The sequence below is a fragment of the Anopheles cruzii genome, chromosome 2 (assembly GCF_943734635.1).
Source record: "Anopheles cruzii chromosome 2, idAnoCruzAS_RS32_06, whole genome shotgun sequence".
NCBI lineage: Eukaryota > Metazoa > Arthropoda > Insecta > Diptera > Culicidae > Anopheles > Anopheles cruzii.
The window spans coordinates 59,337,481-59,357,295 of record NC_069144.1 but is presented as its reverse complement, the minus strand read 5'-3'; the positions used below and the strand labels follow the sequence as shown (position 1 = coordinate 59,357,295).

The 19,815-nt window shown below is 51.3% G+C and overlaps 5 protein-coding genes across 5 annotated transcripts; 3 read left to right on the top strand and 2 right to left on the bottom strand.

The window, feature by feature from the left end:
• Positions 1 to 9,216: 9,216 nt before the first annotated feature.
• On the top strand, positions 9,217 to 11,517 carry LOC128268703 (pupal cuticle protein-like). Its single transcript, XM_053005895.1, has 2 exons — positions 9,217 to 9,366; positions 10,656 to 11,517. Exons 1-2 carry the CDS (start codon positions 9,355 to 9,357, stop codon positions 11,052 to 11,054), a joined length of 411 nt encoding a protein of 136 aa, XP_052861855.1. The 5' UTR covers positions 9,217 to 9,354; the 3' UTR covers positions 11,055 to 11,517.
• Positions 11,518 to 12,655: 1,138 nt separating this feature from the next.
• Positions 12,656 to 14,365, top strand: LOC128278316 (bifunctional coenzyme A synthase). Its single transcript, XM_053017023.1, has 2 exons — positions 12,656 to 13,375; positions 13,444 to 14,365. Exons 1-2 carry the CDS (start codon positions 12,656 to 12,658, stop codon positions 14,284 to 14,286), a joined length of 1,563 nt encoding a protein of 520 aa, XP_052872983.1. The 3' UTR covers positions 14,287 to 14,365.
• On the bottom strand, positions 14,362 to 15,259 carry LOC128278317 (non-structural maintenance of chromosomes element 1 homolog). Its single transcript, XM_053017024.1, has 3 exons — positions 15,129 to 15,259; positions 14,581 to 15,071; positions 14,362 to 14,506 (listed from the first exon to the last, which is right to left on the bottom strand). Exons 1-3 carry the CDS (start codon positions 15,235 to 15,237, stop codon positions 14,393 to 14,395), a joined length of 714 nt encoding a protein of 237 aa, XP_052872984.1. The 5' UTR covers positions 15,238 to 15,259; the 3' UTR covers positions 14,362 to 14,392.
• A 430-nt stretch (positions 15,260 to 15,689) lies between these two features.
• On the top strand, positions 15,690 to 16,939 carry LOC128277812 (thioredoxin-like protein 1). The gene is made up of 3 exons (XM_053016340.1): positions 15,690 to 16,068; positions 16,144 to 16,254; positions 16,334 to 16,939. Exons 1-3 carry the CDS (start codon positions 15,817 to 15,819, stop codon positions 16,829 to 16,831), a joined length of 861 nt encoding a protein of 286 aa, XP_052872300.1. The 5' UTR covers positions 15,690 to 15,816; the 3' UTR covers positions 16,832 to 16,939.
• Positions 16,940 to 17,043: 104 nt separating this feature from the next.
• LOC128267127 (potassium/sodium hyperpolarization-activated cyclic nucleotide-gated channel 1-like) lies at positions 17,044 to 19,813 on the bottom strand. The gene is made up of 10 exons (XM_053003915.1): positions 19,599 to 19,813; positions 19,186 to 19,335; positions 18,931 to 19,064; positions 18,701 to 18,870; positions 18,304 to 18,637; positions 18,059 to 18,252; positions 17,834 to 17,983; positions 17,459 to 17,767; positions 17,349 to 17,397; positions 17,044 to 17,216 (listed from the first exon to the last, which is right to left on the bottom strand). Exons 1-10 carry the CDS (start codon positions 19,811 to 19,813, stop codon positions 17,044 to 17,046), a joined length of 1,878 nt encoding a protein of 625 aa, XP_052859875.1.
• Positions 19,814 to 19,815: the final 2 nt, after the last annotated feature.

Sequence of the window (19,815 nt, the reverse complement as noted above, 5' to 3'; positions counted from 1 at the left end):
TAATGGCAAATGGCAAAGAAGAGCCAACCACCTGCCAACTGGCCAATGTCTGGCCAGTTTAGCAGGTTTTAACAGGCAAGGCACGGTTTTCATGTTTTCGTATTAGCAGCGCCTGAAGGTAGGCAATGCACAAGAAATTGTAACATCCCAGGGCGCCTAAAGATATGCAATAGGGTGTGGCTACATTAGCGAAGATATTTTTAAGTGCACTTTTAAAAGTTTTATTACAACGTAACAGTTTCACAGAAGGCAAACCAATAAACATTTAACGGCGCGCGTGGCATTTCAGCGCCCGAAGTGCGCAGAAATACCAAATTGATGTTGGAGCGTACTTCAACGCCACAGCACAGAGCAGCGCAGAGATTGGAATGGAGTTGATTCAGCCAGACCGCGGCCACATTGCATATGCTTGCAGTGCAGCGATGGACGTGTGCGTGACACATACAAAAAACCCAAAACGAAGAAGCACCACGCGGCCGCAGTGCACTTGTGGGGTTGAATCATATTTCAGCGCGCCTGAAAGATGTGTCCCAAGATGCCTTGCTGGGTAGCAGCCGGGGGACGGCGTTCCGAGACGCGTATGGCACAGTTTGCGCCCGGCGGGTGCTAAATGTCAACTTCATTAAATACCACGCGTCTCCATTGAGCGGAACGGTGCGCGGAACGGCGCACCGTAAGGGTTGATTCGATTGTTTCATTCACAGCCACCGATGGTGGTCAGTTGATTTTAGCGAACACTTCATAGCTCTTCGCTTATGCTAATAAAGATCGGCACTCCTGCGCGAGCCTGGCGGCTAGTGGGCAGAGATAAGATACATATTAGATTAGCGGCGACATGTCCGCCAGTGAGCCTGAAATCGATTACTCATGGCGCCGTGCGGACATCCCGAGTGGCCCAGGTTTTCCCTCCTAATGAAAATGTAATGAAAACGGAGAGGCCACCGCTTCGATTGGGAGGGAGGGCGCCTACGACTGAGACTGGAGCTCCTAGTGCGCCAGAACGGTGGCCCCGCAAAGGTCAAGGCTGGCAACATCCGGCACCGCTACCGCTGCGGTCCTGCCGGCCGGTGCACGGCGTACCAAGGCTGGTGCGAGTGAAGGGATTCGGACGGCCAGTGGGGCCAGTGTCATCGCCGGTGCGCTCTAATGTAATTAGCAGTAAAGCGGGGTGCTCCCAAGAGCGAGTGACCACCGAGCCGGTGGTGACTCCGGTGGAATGTTCATTCCAGTGCACGATTCTCTCGTGTGCGACTCCTTGTCATGGCAGCTTATGGCATAAAACATGCGGTTCATCCGTTGCTGCGATTGGCAGCTTAACATGCTCTCGTGGCCGAACATACATAATCAACGCGGGTCTGTCCTCTAGTCGGAAGTGAATCAAACGAAACCGAAGCGATCACGGACATACATCAATTGGATTTACCGGGCTCGTTCGATCGATTGATCGTGACTCTAAAACAGACAAATCCTTCGATCGCCCCTCGATGAGCAGAACGGGCCTCTAGGGGCCATCGTGTGTTTTATCGCAATAAAATGCGGCCTTTTGGCCCCTAAAAAAACGCACAACGCATTTTTGCCTTTCGATTTCGATTCGTTCTCATTTCCATTTGATGTGGAAAACGACACTCGCGCGTTCGACGAAGCGTTCAAATTAATCTTCACCACCCGTTCACTTCATTAATCAACGCTGCCTAACTCATTCTCGGCATCGACCGGCCACATTTCGGTAACACACGTGCCAGCCGCGGCCTCTATTGGGGCGAGCGTTTGATATGCTCAATAAATAAGATGAATTATGATGCATCACCCCGCAGCTCGAAACCTCAGCTGCTTATCGGCTCTATCTATTCGAGTCCCATTTCATTCATCTTCAGCCCTTACAGTGCCCCATTACCTTGCGGCCCATTAGCGATCGACTAGAGAAGTATGTGAAAGTCACATTCCCCGACGGCGGCGACGACGACGACGATTTCGCAAAACCGCGCTAAACCTTTTTGGGAACACAGAAACGCACCAATCGCTGGTGTTGGGCCGAAACCAATAAAAATGGCCTGTTGGCGTTGGCTGGCCCGAGTTTTGGAGCATCGCAAATTAAACCGCATCCGCTTCGAATCCGATCATCTAACAATCCAGCCTGAGTGAGCCTCAGCTGGCTGCCTCTTTTTTTTTGTTTTGGATGCTACGATGATCGCTGCCTGCTCGCTGAGAACATCACGATGATCGTGTGCTCGATCGCGTTTTTTTGTCTGGTTATGGATGTTTTTATTTAAGCTTAGCAATCGGAATGTCACTCAACGATCTTGACGGAACGCGACGGATTCTGGGGTGCCAGCGATCCGCCGATCTCGGAGGGCTAGGTCCGGTATCGGGCTACGGCAGCAGCAGCAGCCACAGTGGCTCATAGTTCGAGGCCGTTCGAGGTCTGCGCGTCGTGTGGTGATTCTGAGGTGTGGTGCCCTATGGGGTCCCAAACAGCGGCGCGCTGCAGGAGACCACGCTGCACTCTGCGCTGCGCCCGGAGCTCAGGATCTGTGTGCCCAATTGCGCCGGGGGTTTTGCGAAACGTTGGCGCTCGCCCGAGGATTTCGGCTCGGACCGAAACCCGTTAGCCATGGAACGGGGTACGTGCCGGAGTACTAGGCGCCCGAACCTCCTGCCGTGCCGATCGTGCAGCTACGAAACTTGACTCATCCCTTGCAATTCACCTTGGATTAATTGTAGGGTCAACCCGAAACCGGATGGGACCCGCCACGGCTGCCGACCGGCCAGGGGCGCTCTTTGGCGTGCGGTTATGCTCAGCCCAGGACGGACGACCTTTCGCTGGGTGGCCCTTGCATGATCGATTAATCGCCGTGTACCGATGACAACCGACACAGGGTTCGAGCGACACGCACCGACCGCATCGTCGACCGCCTTTTTTGTTTTCGGTGCTGTTTCGTGCCGGTCATACTCAAAGAATGATTGTTTTACCTGTCGTTAAGGCCACCAGCGTGCGATCGAGTGCGTTTGTAATTAATTTAAATGGTCTTAAAATCCCGAGCTGGCGAAGCACACTCCTTCGCGGGAGCCCACCCAACTGATGGGCACAAAACCGAGGGTTGGCCAAAGGCGTTCTTAATTCATCGATCGATTAGACGCCTCCTCAGTCTGGCTCAGCTCGGCGGCGATGGTTGCTGTTGGCGTGAAATCAAATATTTCCAATGACCTAACGAGCGCTCAAGACGGTGGCACGACGACGGCACGAGCAACATTTGCCATCATGCTCTCTTAGGTAAATAGCGCATTACGGCAGCAGCGCGACATTCACCACCATTCTGTGTCTGTGTGTTTAGCGAGGCCCATAAAAAGTGTGCCCGGGCGGCGCAAAGAGGGTGCTTCCACAATAAAACGTCTCCCCTATCGTCTGGTTTAAGGGTTTTTATTAATGATTTGCAAGACTTTTGAACTTTTCCATTGCAGACGAGGGCGAAAATGAGAAGCGCCGAGACGTGGCCCGCTGTTTGCCAACTTTATCTAATGCACGAGTAGCACGTACACGCTGGGTCCGTGTTTCGATCGCGAAGGTCCCGCGGAAGCACTGCTTCTGGAGATGGGCTGTCTACTGTTGGTAGTCCGTTTGGAGCGGTCTTGTACTTTGCGGTCTACTACACGACAGGCGACACAATGGCAGTTCAATTTTCAAAGCCAGAGCGCATACCCAACAGTGCCAGAGGACTCTTGAACTGATTATTAATCTTCATCCCGTTCTGCCATCCCGGCCATATTAATGTTTTTTCTAAGTTTGTTTACAATTCCAAATAAATTCAATGAAAATTTTCATCAACTAACTGAATCGAGGAATAGATGTGTCAAAGTCAACCGGGCACATCGCAGTAGGCCTACTACAAATCCCGATCAGAAAAGCTTATCCGTCAAATTCAAATGCTGTTGCCAAATAGGCTGGACAACGCGAATTTGGGGCCATTTTTATCACAAATATGTCATTCTGCCAAATTGTTCATGACAGCGAAGCAGTAATGACAAGCCCTGGCATAAATTAAAGCATGGCGCACAATGCTCTCCGCAGCATGGCAAAAGAAAATTCGAGAAATAAATCATATCCACAGCACAAAGCGTAATAAAACAAGCGCGTTGTGCATCTCATAAATGAATTCTGCAATCGGAATGCATTACACGGCGAAACACGGACCAAAACATTAGCCACCGGGTGACATGCCGAAAATGCGTGTCTTCTTTATCTTACAGATAGCCGGACAGCACATAGAAAGAATTCCTATTCCGAGTGCGATGAAATCAGTGCGCAATTGGTCAAACTCCGAGATCCGCCACCTCAGGAGCCAGTGGTCGAGTCCCAGCGGAATGCAATGCCACGGCGTGTCGTTGGGTGGCTGGACTCACATTATTAAACCGTCACCGACATGGCCCTCCGGCCGGCGTGTGTGAGGCAACCGTTTGCGCCGGAGCACCGGGCAGCGTCAATGGTGAGAAAATGGTTTCGCTTAAATTTGGGTACACTTCGAAGGAATTTCGGTGCGGGAAAATTCGGTGATCACACAGCGGACACAGCCCACACACACACACACCGTCGGCGCCAGACGAAACAATGGTCCGTCCGAAGCATAAAATGTGTGACCACCACCGGTGCGGCCGTTGTTTTACCATCCACACTTGGACCGTTAATTCGCATAAGTGGTCGTAAGGTTTTTGCACAATCCCTCAACTCGAGCAGTAGCGGCCATTAATGCGTTTATGATGATGAGCGTAGGGACAAAGTGTTTCAATGTCACCATTTTTCGGGTGAAGCCACCAAAACCGGGCTAGCAAAACGCAACGAATGGAACGGTCTTTTCATCAAATCCCGCACCGGGGCACTCCGGTGATCGTGCGGTGATTGAGATTGCGTTAAGAGGAATTAAAATGCATCTTATGCAAATATTGATCTTTACGACGTGCGAACGGTCGATTGTGTGCCGGTACCGACCGTAAATGTGTAGTCTTCTCGGGGCCCTCCTCCCTACCTGTTCGGATTCGAGCGTATGACGTGTGGATGGGTCGATCTTCGAGGGTGCGCGGTTGCCGTGAGCCCAGATTCCTTTTCACCGATAGTGGAACCGTATATTAATAGACAATTTCTAACTCGTTTTGCACTCGCCACCGGTAACTGGTTTGCCGTAGCCGTAAAATGACGCTACTAACAACATTGTACACACCATCGCCAGGGCTCTGAAATTGGCCTTCTCTAGGCCGTCGCGAGTGCTCGTTCTGCAACGAAGAGTCCCCCCGGGAAGGGCGCCAAGTGATTTATGGCACACCGAAAATCAATGTCTCCTAAATAGCCTCGAGCAAGGATCCCCGGTGCTCAATGGATGCCCAACGCGCCACATAATTGATTGAGATGGCAAAGTTTGTGAACTATTGGTTCACTGATTGGTTCGCAGAGCTGCGGGAGATCCAATTAAAGTTTAAATCAACGCGAAAAAGGTTCGGCAATTGTGTGCGCAGGATGTAATTAACTTTTATATGCCTCCGCGATCAGAGATCGAATCGGGCGACCCGCAGGCCGCGGTGGATGATTCTGAATGGTGTTTGCTAGTGGCCGATGTGTTATTGTTAATGTTTATTGGAGGAGGAATTCAGGAAATTGTTTGTCGCACGCGGAAGCCAGGTCACGGTTTGGCATTTGTTATGAGAGTTGGAGCCGCAGTGCAAAACGCGGCACCATTTTCAATTTCCGGAATCATTGGATGCTGTCCTAATGTCAACAAATCGTCAGCGGTCACTAGAGGCTTTTTGTCGTAACACACATTAAAATGGATGGCATAAAAAGGGATTTTTTTCCTTAACACTAACGTTCGACGCTCGACTGACCGCTTGAATAGGCAATTCAAACAGTCGATTCACTTCCCAGGAACCGGCCCTAGAATCGAGATTGGCTCCTTCTTGTTGACTCATTATTCAAAAATGGCAAACGCACGTGTCTGCCTCGCACCCCGGGCGCCATTTGCTGGACTGGAAATTGAACTTATAATTCCGTCCCTCATCGTCTTTCTAATGCCCATCATTAGCGCGCGCTCGTATGGGTGCATACCGATCGCTCGAGGAAGTAGCATCACCCCGTGCCGATCGTGCCATTTGTTAATTGAACTTCAATCGACACGGCGAGAAGCGAGGCGAAAAAATCCGGAAAACATGTGATAATAAACAACTATTGTCCGCACGTGACCTTTTCTTGTGATTGAGAAGATCGAGATCGCGAAACGATCGCCAAAATGGGGAATTTTAATGATTCGGTCGGTCGTGAAGTTGCGTGTAACTTTATACCCCAAAATTACACTTGAAGCATAAAAGCCGTCAGCATGCCGTTCATGATCTGTGGCTTGTGGCCACGGACATCGATGCGCATAGTATATCTGTGGCATTTATCGCAAATTGATTACGACTGTAACGGACGGTTTTAACGATCAGTTAAGGTAAGGAGAGCAGATTTATTGAATGCGCTTCCTCCGATCTCGTTCTTCGCGCGCGAAAAGAAAGCGTCCTCCGGAAGCGACCAACTCTGGCGATCGATCAGAGTCTTACCGCGAGCGCAACCGAATGTTGCAATATGTTGACTCGCCCATAACCGGCCCGGGTCGGTATTTTGTCATTCTTCAGTTTACTTTCCGATCGCTGCAAAGGAAAGATTGGATAACATGCGCTGAACCCGGGGCGCCCGCAAGCGAAAGGGCAAACTGGACCGAAAAATTGATGAATGAATAAACCCGGCAACCGGCGTCGGCTCGCCGAATTCCGCCGGGCCGCGGACACCGGTACGTCGGTCTTCCAAATTTGTATTTGTTGGGTACGGGAATTGCGTTGGGTCGAAATGATTGGGGAACTGAATAAAAACGAGCGGGTCACTTTCCTACGTTGTGTATTTTTTATAAGAGAGCTACTTAACAACTAAACAGCACGCGCTTTTATAGGCTAAGGGGTTAGTTAGATTACGGATCATTAGTTCATTAGTTCATTTCGGAGCGCTTCGTGAGTGGCCCTCGTGGCTCCTGTTCTCTCGCTCTACCGCGCGGTCCTTCGGGATCACTTTCTATCTTAGTATCTAACAGTATTATTTGTAGGTTGGAATGGTTCGCAAATTTATGCTCTTAAATGCGCGTTCGGTAATGGGCAGTCTCTCTCTCTCTCTCTGACCGGTGGTCGGCCGGGACACAAAGCAGAGAACAGAGGTGACCGTTGCGTAAGGGGTCATGGAAGTGTAAGTTATGATTTATGATGGCGATCGTGGCCGAACGCACGCCCTTACAGAAAACATGAACTAACCGCAAGTAACTTCCGTTTTTCGGGTCACCTTCGGTGACTTTACTGCCAATAATTGTGAAACATAATCGTGTGCGCGAAGCGATATCGGCCGAAAGTGATTTAAGACCACCAATGGCACACTAAACGGCCCCCCGAAACGGCCCAACACCACGATTAATCGTAGCCGCAGCCGCAAGAATTTCGCGTTACACGTGCAACCTCTTGACATTTCCCACACGCCGTTCGTTTGCCAAATTTTTGCAACGATCACCGAACGAACTCTCTCCCGCAGCCGAAGGTTGGGCCTGAAGAAGATCTTCGGCGATCGAATGGGCCGGGCGCCGGCGAAAGCGCGCCGGCGAGAAGATGCGTTTCGAGGACGAAGTCCCTGGCCCCAGGACATCGTTAAAAACGATGCGCGCGGTAATTTTCTGCCGGTCCCAAACGGGTGCCGGGTGGCGGCGACACAAGCGATCGTTTCGGGTTTCGGGTCAACCGCTTCACGATGGCCGCCGCCGCCGTATGAACTGGGCATTTTTACGGGTTTCGAATAGCGACAGAGAGAGAGAGAGAGAGAGAGAAGCAAACGAAGCACACTGACCGACTGACCAACCCGACGGTGGCGGCCCCCGACGGGAGCAAAGTGGCGACGAAGGTGAAGTGGCATTAATTATTTCGAGATGCATGAACTGCTACTTCAGTAACGACACAGGCAGGGGGAGAAACGACAACGCCCGACACCGGTCCGGGGACCGGTGCATCATCTTCGGCGCGTTTTTGCCCCTTTTTTCGCCCGCATATCTTGAACCCATACAAAAGAGTTCAACGGGCGGACGGACGACGAACCTCGGCAACGAACGACGGCGCGTTTGATGGGTGCGTCCATTAAAGGAACCAAAACAATGCATTTTGGGCGCGTAATGTATCGGTCGGTGGACGTTCCAACGCGGCCACTAATAAGATTAATCTAATGCGTCGGTGTGTTGCGGTCGGCCGCGGTGCTCTTGGTGCCAGAAAGGTCGAGATGTTAACGCCTGGTACTGTGAGCCCGCTGCCTACCGTTACTGACGATGATGATGGTGATCTTCGTCACTCCCATTGCGCGCCGCCACTGCTGCTGCCACTGCTGCTGCTGCCGCTAATCCTAATGTGTGTCGGATCGTTCGTGTTTAAGTAGCTTCTCTTGTGTCTGTCTGGTCTGGGAGGATTACCCCGGTGTGTGTGTTCCGTTCCGTTTGCGCCTTTTTTCTCTCCGCAGCTTGCGTGCCGTGTCGTCTTCGTGTGTGCCATCGTGTGTCCTTCCCGCGTAAACGTAAGCTCCCCTGGTCGCACCCACCCTATCCCTGAACTCCGGTGGCTGATTTTATTATTATTTGTGCGCCGTCTCGCTCTCGTGGCTGCGGTTCGATTTTGCGATCGTCGTTGCTTCTGCCACTCCGCCACGCGTGCGCTGACGACGGGCTGCCTTTTTCTTACCCTTTTGGCGACCCGCGGGGCCACACGATGAGGCTGGGGCGATGACGATCGGCGGACGGCTCGGTAGCCGAAGCGAGAGCTCGAGTAGAGCCGCGTTGAGTCCGTCTGTCTCTCCCTTCTCTCTGCCACCACAGAAGCGCACACCCGGCACGGCGCAGCATCTTCCCAGCGTCATACAGCCCTGTTGTTGTTACTGCTGCCACCCCTACCCATGGGTAGGGTGCCGTTGCCGGGAGGGTGGCAAGATTCGGTTCCTTCTCCCTCCAGCGCGGCGCGGCGTGCATGTACTAGCGCGATCGGTGATCGTACTAGTAGCGGGTGACGGTGTTGGTGGCGGGGCAGCGGGTTCTTTCTGGCTGGGCCCACCTCGCTCCTCGGCGTGACTTTCTTCGACGAGTATAAAAAGCGACGAATTGCAGCCTACGATCAGTCAGTACCGCTTGCCCACTTGGTGGTCGAATATCAGCCGTTTGCGCATCGCTCGCACACACACACACGTCGTCGCCGCCACCGCCACCGCCGCCACCGTCACCGTCACAGTTCCGATTCCTTACGCATCATCAGCATCCCAAATTAGCAACCATGTTCCGAGTGGTGAGTTTACAGGGAACCAGCATTCCAAGGATTAAAGGGCGGCAAGGATCGAGTGTCGTCGGGCCCAAAAGCCGGCCAGAGTGCTTAGAATCGGTTGTGATTGAAAGTGTTTGGTGATTTTGGGCCTGCCTTGTGTGTCCACAATTGTTTTGTCGGTGGCTTTGTTGTGTGTGCAACGGTTTTTGGGTCAAAGTAACCTTTGAGGTTGACGTTGACTGCGCTCGCTACTGTTTGGTTTGTACATAAGTAACTGTAAGACCGTTGAGTTGGGTACCTTTCATGATCACCCTAAGCAAACGGCGTGATCGACCTGAGTGCAGATTTGGCACCTGTGCACACATGCACACGCGACACTTAGCGCAGACCGTTACGGCACCATAACCTTGGCCGCCCGTATTATCTCGATCTGCTGCGCGATCGCAAGAGCAAAACGATTAGTTTGCTTACATAAAACACCCGAACAAAACACCCGAAGCCTAATTAAACGACATCGTCGCACGCCACGCGCTTCCGTGGGAGCTCCGGCCGCGAGACGGACCTGAATGGGGGTAGACTCCCATGCGCGCCCAAAATTCCCATGCGGGCGCGCGCCCCGGCGCATTATGTGGCCCATGCTTTGGTGCGAAAGTGTGTCAAAACTCTTCCCAGGACCGAGGCGCGCTATTCTTAGAACGGCTTTTGCCGGACGAGAGGATCGCCGTAAGTGATTCCTTCTTGACTGCATGACTGCTGCCCCAAGTGCCGCCTCTCGCGTTCGCACTGATTTATGGCCCCGCCATGCTCCAGGTGCTAATGTCCGAGCGACGGGGGTGGATCCCGAGAAGATCATCATCGATCACCCCACGGTGCCTACGGTACCGGAAGGCCACCGCACGCCGATCGCGATAAGCGGTTGTCAATGAAATGTCGCAATGGGGGGAGGCTGTGGTAATAAGCTTCAATTACCGCGGTCATCAAACCGATGGCCACCCCGTGTCTCGGTAGCATCCGGGTGATGTATGGACTGCGGCCCGGCTCAACTCATCTTCACGATTGCGTGCCGGTCGGAGATGATGAATCGCTCGCCGATAGCGAGGGATGACCGCTTCGGTGGCATTGAGCAGCGATCGGCAGCCTGTCAAATGCAAATCGGCGACGCTGACAGGTGGGATTGGCGTGTCGCCGGAATCGTGACGGCAAGCATTACCCGGTCAAGGATGGCAAGGAGGTGTGGCGACCCCATGCACCGTACGGTGGTGGAGGTATGTCACTGATGTTTGCTGATGTTCGGTCCGTGTTCTCTTCAACAGTTGATCATCGCTGCCCTGGCTGCGGTCGCCGTTGCCCAGAATCCGGACGCCGAGGCACAGGTCCTGAGCTCCGACAATGTCGTCAATCCGGACGGCTCGTACTCGTGGACGTTCGAGACGAGCAACGGAATCCGGGCGCAGGAGGAAGGTGTCGGGGGCCAGTCGGCGCAGGGTAGCGCCTCGTGGACGGACCGCGACGGTACGCCGATCTCGCTGACGTACGTGGCCGACGAGGGCGGCTTCCGGCCATCGGGTGCCCACCTGCCGCGCGAGGGCCCCGTCCCGGATCACGTCCTGAAGACGCTCGAGTTCATCCGCGCCAACCCGCCGAAGGACGACCCGAACTTCAACCTTCAGGCTCTGGAGGCCGAAATCGCCAGACTGCAGGCTCTGCAGTAATCTGTGGGCCTTGCGACGGGCGCGCTACCTTTCGCAAGTCATTATAGTGAGAGAGGGGGGAAAGAGAGAGAGAGGGCGACGGAGCGATAGAACGAGATTTGTTGAGGCGTTTCGCTGTGACCTGTGCCCATACTCATTACATCAGATGCATTCGCTACGCGACACAAGCTACGCAACGAAATACACAAACAGGGAGAGCGAGAGAGACAGGGAGAGAACGGAGAGACGGTAGAGAGAAAGGGATGGGGCGAAACAGCGGGGAAAAGGAAAAGTCCAACCTGAGGCAGGAAAACGGAGCCGACGCCGATCAGCGAAGAGAGGGCAAAGAAAACGAGTATCTTTTACGGTTCTTTTCTTTTCTTGTTTTGTTTTTAGTTTCCTATCGCTACCACCTACTGCAAAGCTGTAATACTTTTGTACATACTTTGGTTTAGTTCATTTACAAACAACTTTACAAAACCGACCCCATCTGCCGATCGCACTTTTACTTTTTTCCTTTCCGAGCCGATTTTGCACCCACCAACCATTTCTTTTCCGTTGCCTCCGAGCGCCGCGCTTCGAACTTAACCTTTTCCGACTCGCGCGAGTAACTTATTCAATGTGTCCATATTCAAGCAGCACGATCGAGAATGGAGCTTATCGAGATCGAGTGTCGAGTCGATCGGGTGGGGCTGCGGTCCGAAACGTTAGGCGGGCGGGCAGATCGCAGATCAGTGCGTTGAACGCAACGTGGATCGTGGTAATCTCAAGAAAGCAGAAAAAGCCCCCGAACGGGGAGGAAAAATATATTCAAATGAAAAGTCAAACGTGAGTCAAATTATGAAACGGCACCGTTTGGCGATCGGTGATAGGCGGGGAATGAACTGGGACCGCCCGAAGGTCTTCACAAAACGGTGGGAAAAGATACCGAATGTCGAGCGATGATCGTCAAATTGTGGTTGCGATCAAGCAAGCGGGTGGAGCGCCACCACTTTGGGAAGTGCACGCCCGCCCGGCACGTAGTCGGGCGATCGTGAAGAAAATCGCGAAAGCAGTCGGCAAGAAGATCGGACGAAAGGGAAATTCAGAAGGCATAACAAAACGCGGACAAGATGCAATCTCGTGACATAACGCGGCGCAGGAATGTGTCGGACTCTTTGGCTCTAAACTTACAGGGGGCCTCATTTTACTTTCTGGTCGTGGACTGATGTTCGTCTGGTTCTGTGAAAACTTTGCCACGGTCGTACGGTCACAGCATCTGAGAATATCGTTCCTTTTTTCATTTTTATACTCACGTTCCTTAAGCTTCTAATATTCGTACAAGTTTTGGCTCGATTGATGGTTCTTTGTTTTGAATAATACAAAAATAACCATTTTGATCCAGCTACTCTATTTTTGAACTGTAACGGAAATTTAAGGTTGTTTGCGTTCAACTTGTGTTTGGCAAGCCGCATAACACATGTTCGAAAAGAGGTGTTTTTCGAACATAGTTAACTGTCAACATTTCGAACACAACATATTTATCATCAATCAACAATCAACCGGTTGACCGGCTGACGGAACGTAGGAAATTTAGGCTAGATACTGATAAGGATACTGATAGCGGTGTGGCCTATCGTAAAATGTCGCCCAAAATTGGTCTCCTAACAGCGGTGCACCTGGCAACCATTTCCAAAACGTTGACCGCTACCCGCCCGTATGCGCTGAGCACGCTGTACCTCCAGTTCCATCCGCAAGTTGCCGCATCCGTAAGATGTCCGCGGGCACTAGGTCGTTTCGTGGCGAGCGTTTACCAATCGTCGGTTAGCTGGATTGGTTCTGAGGTTGACCTACGAATAATGACGGGAACGCTGAGAACGGACCCCGATGCCGGAGCGTTTTCGTTGCAGCGGAAGCGGCCACCGGTGGTGGACTATCTATTCTTCGACTACGCAGTAGCTGCCGGAGGGGACGGGGAAAAACACCTCACGGATCGTTACCCAACGGCCCAGGTAGTCGAGCTGGACACGGATGCAGATTGTAGCGTCGAGTTGCCGGCGGTGCTAGATCCGGAAGTGGACACGTTCCGCAACGTAGTGCTTGGTGGAACGTTCGATCGAATCCACGCCGGACATAAGGTGCTGCTGACGCAAGCGGTCCTCCTAGCCACGGAACGGCTAGTTGTAGGGGTCACCGATGGTGCGATGAATAAAGGTAAAAAGTTGTTCGAGTTGATCCATCCGACGGAACAGCGGATAGCGGAGGTGAACCAGTTGCTCCAGGACATTGATTCAACGTTGCGCTACGAAGTCGTCCCCATTGCGGACCCCTTCGGACCAACGGCCACCGATCCGAATATGGATGTACGTTAGCTCTCGATGCTGCGACACTGTGTCTCACCATTCTCACGTTTGTTCGATTCTTTTAACAGTTGATTGTGGTTAGCACAGAAACGGCACGCGGTGGAGCGAAGGTAAACGAACTCCGGTCGCGGAATGGATTGAATCAGCTGCAGGTGCACACGATCGACCTGCTCGACGACGAGGCCACGATCGACGATAAGGAAGACAAAATCAGTTCCAGCAATCAGCGAATGGATCTGCTCGGAAGTCGTCTGAAGCCGCGAAAACCAGCGCCAGCCAATCTACCGGCGAAACCGTACGTGATCGGGTTGGTCGGTGGGATCGCCGCGGGAAAGACTAAAATGAGGGAACGCTTCGAGATGCTCGGCGCGGGCGTGATCGACTGCGACAAGATTGGCCACCAGCTGTACGAACCTGGCGAAGAGTGCCACAAGCAGGTGGTGGCTGCGTTTGGCGCAGAAATTTTGCGCTCCGATGGAACCATAAACCGCCAAGCGCTCGGTGCGATCGTGTTCGGTGATCGGAGCAAGTTGGACCAACTGAACGCCATCATGTGGGAAGCGATCAGAAAGCGGGCGAAGGAAGTGGCTCGCAGCATGTACGAGCAGCAAGGAAAGGAGATTGTCGTGATGGAAGCGGCAGTGCTGCTTCGGGCCGGATGGCAGCAGGACTGCCACGAGGTGTGGTCATGCATCGTTCCGCGCGAAGAAGCCATCCGTCGGCTGATGGAGCGCAACCAGCTCGCGGAGAAAGAGGCGATTCGGCGTGTCGACGCACAGGTCACCAGCACCGAGGAGATCGTGAAGAGTTCGGATATTGTTTTCTGTACCCTGTGGAGCTACGAGTTCTCGCAGCGGCAGGCCGAAAAGGCCTGGGCTATCATTCAGCAAGAGCTGAAGCTCAAGCTGTAGCCGAAACACAACGCATTGTGTAGGCGCAAAGCGCCAAACTATTTTTATTGCATCTTCTTCTAAAACGGACAGGAAATAAATGGCACACATATACTCAAGGTATCACTTACAGCTTCACGGTCCACGGCCCTTTGCATTCGGGGCAGTTTGTAAACTTCCGTAAGTATTTCTTCATGCAAACCTTGTGTAGAGTGTGCGAGCAGTGCGCACAGCGAACACCCTGCGGGAATGGTAGACGAGACGTGTTAAGAGCCAATAGAACGTTAAACATATTTACAGCACGAAGCCACTTACGTAGTATATAGTGATGCTGCAGAGAGAACAGTGCTTAATCTCATCCGGAAAGTTCGTGCTGAGATACGTTTCAAACTCCGTTATGGTCCGCGGCCCCAAGTAACATTTATCCTCCAGCATCAGGAAGTAACCGTACTGCTCCCAATCAATCAGGAGGTTCTCAGCACGGGTTTTCGTGATCGGTTTGCCCCCTTTGCCAGCCGAAATGGTCGTGAAGTTCAGGCAAGCAATCGACGGGAGCTGATGGTCGGGATTCTGCACTAACTCGCGCAGCAAATAGCGGAAGTAATGCAGTTCCGGTTGGGTGTAAAAATTATGCATCTCCCGCGTTGTTGGTGTATCGATCAAATTAACAAACACCACGTAATCCATATCGGTTGGTTCGTAGTGAATGTAACATATCTTTTGGTCAAACCGAGCGATGCGGGTGTTAATCAGGGCCACCACTTCGACTACGTCTTCTTCCTTCGGTACGCTTTCGGTGCTTCCGTCTGCAAGATAGATTGTTCAACGATCGAGTCTGTGTGTGAAACTGTGTCGGAACTTACAGCGCGCATAAATATTTACGAGAATGTTATATGCCTGTTGTTTGCCAATTGTTCCATGGTTTGAACACGCTTGCAAAAATGCTCGATGAACATCCGAATATTCCGCCATGTTCAAAATACGCCACTACTTAAGAAAACGAGCCGGTGTTTTTCTAATACTGTTTAATCGCATCATTGCCATTTACCGCTTTTTTCACACGAGCGCCATTGTTTGGTAGTGGCGACAGTAGCAACTACGTACACAAATGGAACCGTTGGTGGTTGGAGTTGTTGATCTTCATGAAAATTGTTTGCCCTTCTGTTTTGAGAAGCTTTAAAACATTAAAAAACTACTTCAATGTTATTATTTGTATTTATTTTGTCAAATACTTTACTGCGAGAAGTAAACGAAATAAACAATTGAACCGCAATGTTTGTGCTGTGTGTTTCGTGTTCAACTGACAGCATGGTGCGGAATGACAGCACGAAGCGTTGTCAAAATCCGAGGGCAATTGTCAAACATCTCGCAACAAGCAAAATATTAAAACCTTCTCGTCATCGTTCCGCACTGTGAACGAAACCGTTCCGCACTTTGCTTTGTTACCCAGAGAGAAAAAGGAATAGTTATTGTGAAGAAACCGTTCGGCGATAGTGTTACACATTAAATAAAGCAATAGGTTCATAGATAAAGCATCCGGCTTCTAGAAAAATGTCGGTAAGAACCATCAACGATGAGGGCCACTTCCAGGCGGAACTATCGGCTGCCGGTGCGAAGTTGGTTGTAGTAGATTTCACTGCCACCTGGTGTGGACCTTGCCGGAACATTGCTCCCCTGTACGAGCAATTGCCGGCCAAGTACCCTAAGGCAGTGTTCCTGAAGGTGGACGTGGACAAATGCTCCGAAACTGCGTCCTCCCAGGGTGTATCTTCTATGCCTACCTTCATCTTCTACCGTGCCCGAGTAAGTTGAACAAACGGATCGAACGTCGAGCGGAGTGGACATGTTAACCGATACCTACGTTGAATACGCTTCCAGACAAAGATTGACCGATTACAGGGCGCCGACATTAATGGGCTGGAGGCCAAGATACAGAAACATTACGTTTCCAGCGTAGACGAATCTGGTGAAGATTATGGCCAGGGAATGGTAAGTAAAAGATTGTCTCCGTAATTGGTTGGCTTTGTTTGCTGAAATGACGCAATGTTGTATCTCTCGTTACGCTCAGCTTGACCTGACCACGTTTATCCAGAAGAACCAGTGCGAGTGTTTGAACGAAGCCGACGATCATCCGTTGACGAACGCTCTTAGCTCCAGCGGAGGACACCTGGCGTCGGACTGCGACGAGCAGCTCATTATTTCGGTTACTTTTAATCAAATCATCAAACTACACGCTTTGAAAATTAAAGCGCCACCGACGCACGGGCCAAAGAACATCAGGCTTTTCATCAACCAGCCACGAACGATCGACTTCGATATGGCTGACTCGCACGTTTCGATCCAGGATCTGGAGGTGGACCCGAAGGATCTGGAAACGGGAAACCCAATCAAGCTGAAATTCGTGAAATTCCAGAATGTTCAGAACATTCAGCTGTTTGTTAAAGATAACCAATCTGGCGGAGAGACGACAATCATTGATCATCTTGCCTTCATCGGACAACCGATCCAGACTACCAAAATGGACGACTTTCAGCGTGTTGCTGGTAAGAAGGGCGAAAGCCACTAGGATGTTTGCCAGTCGTATGGAAGAATCTTCGCCGGACACCAACTGAAGAGGACTGAACTGTTTGCAATGTTTTTCTTCGTTCAATTTGATTTAATAAAAATAATCTCGATTGTATGGTATTGTGCGCAGTATTAGTGGCTTGTCTATGAAACGTCCATTGAACGGATTAAGAAACAATTTGTAGATAATGGACGAACACGTTTTGAAGCGCGCTACAAGGCCTTTGATCTTGGAGGTAAACGAATGGTTTCGACAGTTTCTAGCACTTGAACAGCGTCGCTTAGTCGCATCTGTCCCATTTCTTGAACGAGTGTCTTCGCCCGGTCGCGGAGATTTTCTCGGAGCGACGGATATGGCTGCATAAATAGATCGAATTCTGTTTGGGCTGTAAAGGCAGCAAGCGAGAAAAGGTAATTCAACACAATAGGAACAATGCGAATAACCCAGAAAGTGCTTGTGAATGGAAGGCATGAAAACTGCGAGTGCTGCTCAATGCCAGTTGAGTTTCCATACTTACTCAACAGGTACAACTCGGAGGTTTCGACGGCCACCAGGTTGGGGAATTTCTGTGAACATAGTAAACAAAGGCGTAAGTTTACGGACAGAGCCTACCTCCGGGTCACTCACAACGCAGGACTCGTCCAGCAGCAGCTGAAATTCGCCAAAATGTTCACCGTCTTCCAGTTGCAGTGCCATCTTCCATCCTCTGGTAAAGATTGCTACCGTTCCGGAAACAATGAAAATCATTTTCCACTTCCCAACGGCACTTTCCCGGCCTCCGCCGTCGCAACGGGTAATGATGTCATTTTTCATGAAAATTTGAAAATCCATTACGCTCGCCAAGGCGATCATTTGCTGTTCGGAAAGCAGTTCGGCAAACAGTGGACATGCCTTGAGGAGTGGACCTACAATTTCCATTCGCACTTGGTGAAACAGCTAAAAAAAGGCATAGGCTATTGCAAAGTGGCTCTACAAGGAGGATCGTCTCGTCGTGGTACCCACCTGCTCGCCAATGGTCGATCGGATAAGCGACCAACGGCTGTAGATATTCGGGTGGCGTATATCGTAAAACTCCAGGATCTGCTTATGCAGCACAGCTGGCAGCTGCTCGTGGCGCATATAATTGTTCAGCTCGTACCGGTATTCGTGGTACTGCCAAACAAAGTTTCAGACAAACGAAACGCGAATAACCGACAAATTCAATTAGACGATATGCCGTTTACTCACTTTACTCGTGCTCGAAAACAGCATGCGAATGAAAATTAGCAGCTCCGCCAGCAGATAGACTTTCAGTAAGTAGCCACAGATGGTGAAAAGCAACGACAGGAGCATATCCTCGTAGGTCATGGATTCGCTGAAGTCATGCGTAATGTGTGTCACGGTGTACAGTATACGATAGGAGCACTCGAGGTACCGAATAACTACAAAAGAAACATTAATTTCAAAGGAATGGGAGTTTGTAAAGCACTTACACGATGATTGGTTCCAAAATGGGACTTTTTGAGTCCAAGAGCGTTCATCCACCGTAGCCGGATCCGTTCCCTGTACCAATCGGATGACGAGAAACATGATGCAGGTGCCCCAATGGAACACCGTGAGAACGGTGACCAAAATGGTCGTGAATTTGATAATGTTCCGGCGCAACTTTAGCCGTTCGCCAAATCGCCTAATGTATCTTAAGAACGTGCGAAAGCGAAAGATCTTGATCACCGATACCAGACTCCAAAGGTCCCAGACACAACCGGGATGGAACTCCAGTTTGTGCAGACAGAACAGCAGCGACTTGTCCAAGGTTGCGGGAGGAATCTAAAGCATCCAAACATCGAGTTAAAGGGGTCAAAGTGTTTCCACACTGTTGGTCAAACGTACCAGTATTGTTATGATAGGATCCGGCGCCGAGCTGATGGTATCGATCCAGAAGAACCAACCACAAAGATACTGGGACCGAATGGTGGCAAGGTTAAGTTCCACCCTCCGGTTTCTGCGATCATACGTTCCCGAGTAGCAAGACATTACCACGTCCAGCAAGCAAATGATGTCTGGTTGGGAAATTGAAGCTTAAAATTATGCGTTTAACAAAGTTTTCGTCAGCGACCTACCCGTAGCAAGCAGTATCCAGTGGAACGCCGTAAATGGGTAGTAGTCTTCGACGCGAAACATAAACACCACATCGTACGGAATCATCTGGAAGGCCATGGCAAACGTTACTATCATGAGGCATTCCCAAGCGAACCTAGCGGGCGACAGAATGGCAGTTTCGGGGGGAGCATACGCGACCCCCGGGGGTTTGCCGGCGTTAGCGTTGCTCATCTCATTAATTACATCGCGACGACGGACGGACGGGCAAGGCTCACCGAAATCGACTCAAGGGATGCACCGTGCAGGGGTAGTAGGTTAGATGGCGTGAAATTTCCCGCTTTATAGCCATATCGCTGTGCAATACTTGACGTGCCAGAGGGCTGCTTTCATCGATCAGACACAGCCGTCGCCAGCAGCGTGTGAACCTGTGCGTGTGGAGGGAATAAATTGTGGATCATGAAATTATCGTTTGTTGTGGTCATCAGCAGCACTCCGCAACCCCGGAAGCAACCCGCGGGAAATCCGTGACGGATGGACCTGGATGGCACAATGGTGCCCTCGTTTGGTCGACCGTTTCATTACCGTTTTAATGGACATCATCACCCACCGTTGTGCAGTTATCGGCCGAACGCAGAGCAAGGATCAAACGGTCCTGCGTCACGCGTTCCGTCCGCGGCCTGTGGCTTACCTGCGAAGGATGCCGTCGGCCGGGATGAACAGTTTCACCAGGTCCACATCGTGGCTGACGGTGCAATTGTGGGATGGAAAATTTCGATTCCGTTTTCCACCCAAGCCATCGGGCGTTTCGGCAGTTTTCGGAAGGCCTGCTCCGTGGGAGGACGCTTTCTCCCTCGGTGGTGGTTGCTGTTCGGTGGGCCGGGTTTGATGTTTCTTTCGGTCCATTT

Excerpts from the sequence above, each read along its gene's own strand:
- LOC128278316 (XM_053017023.1), top strand. The coding sequence starts at position 12,656 with ATGTCGCCCAAAATTGGTCTCCTAACAGCGGTGCACCTGGCAACCATT. Across the intron at positions 13,376-13,443 it reads CCACCGATCCGAATATGGAT|TTGATTGTGGTTAGCACAGA; the intron begins GTACGTTAGCTC and ends TTCTTTTAACAG.
- LOC128267127 (XM_053003915.1), bottom strand. The coding sequence starts at position 19,813 with ATGGACCGAAAGAAACATCAAACCCGGCCCACCGAACAGCAACCACCA. Across the intron at positions 18,871-18,930 it reads CTGGATACTGCTTGCTACGG|ACATCATTTGCTTGCTGGAC; the intron begins GTAGGTCGCTGA and ends TTTCCCAACCAG. Across the intron at positions 18,253-18,303 it reads ATTTTGGAACCAATCATCGT|TTATTCGGTACCTCGAGTGC; the intron begins GTAAGTGCTTTA and ends TTTCTTTTGTAG.
- LOC128277812 (XM_053016340.1), top strand. The coding sequence starts at position 15,817 with ATGTCGGTAAGAACCATCAACGATGAGGGCCACTTCCAGGCGGAACTA. Across the intron at positions 16,069-16,143 it reads TCATCTTCTACCGTGCCCGA|ACAAAGATTGACCGATTACA; the intron begins GTAAGTTGAACA and ends ATACGCTTCCAG. Across the intron at positions 16,255-16,333 it reads AAGATTATGGCCAGGGAATG|CTTGACCTGACCACGTTTAT; the intron begins GTAAGTAAAAGA and ends CGTTACGCTCAG.
- LOC128278317 (XM_053017024.1), bottom strand. The coding sequence starts at position 15,237 with ATGGCGGAATATTCGGATGTTCATCGAGCATTTTTGCAAGCGTGTTCA. Across the intron at positions 15,072-15,128 it reads CGTAAATATTTATGCGCGCT|ACGGAAGCACCGAAAGCGTA; the intron begins GTAAGTTCCGAC and ends TCTATCTTGCAG. Across the intron at positions 14,507-14,580 it reads GCAGCATCACTATATACTAC|GGTGTTCGCTGTGCGCACTG; the intron begins GTAAGTGGCTTC and ends CCATTCCCGCAG.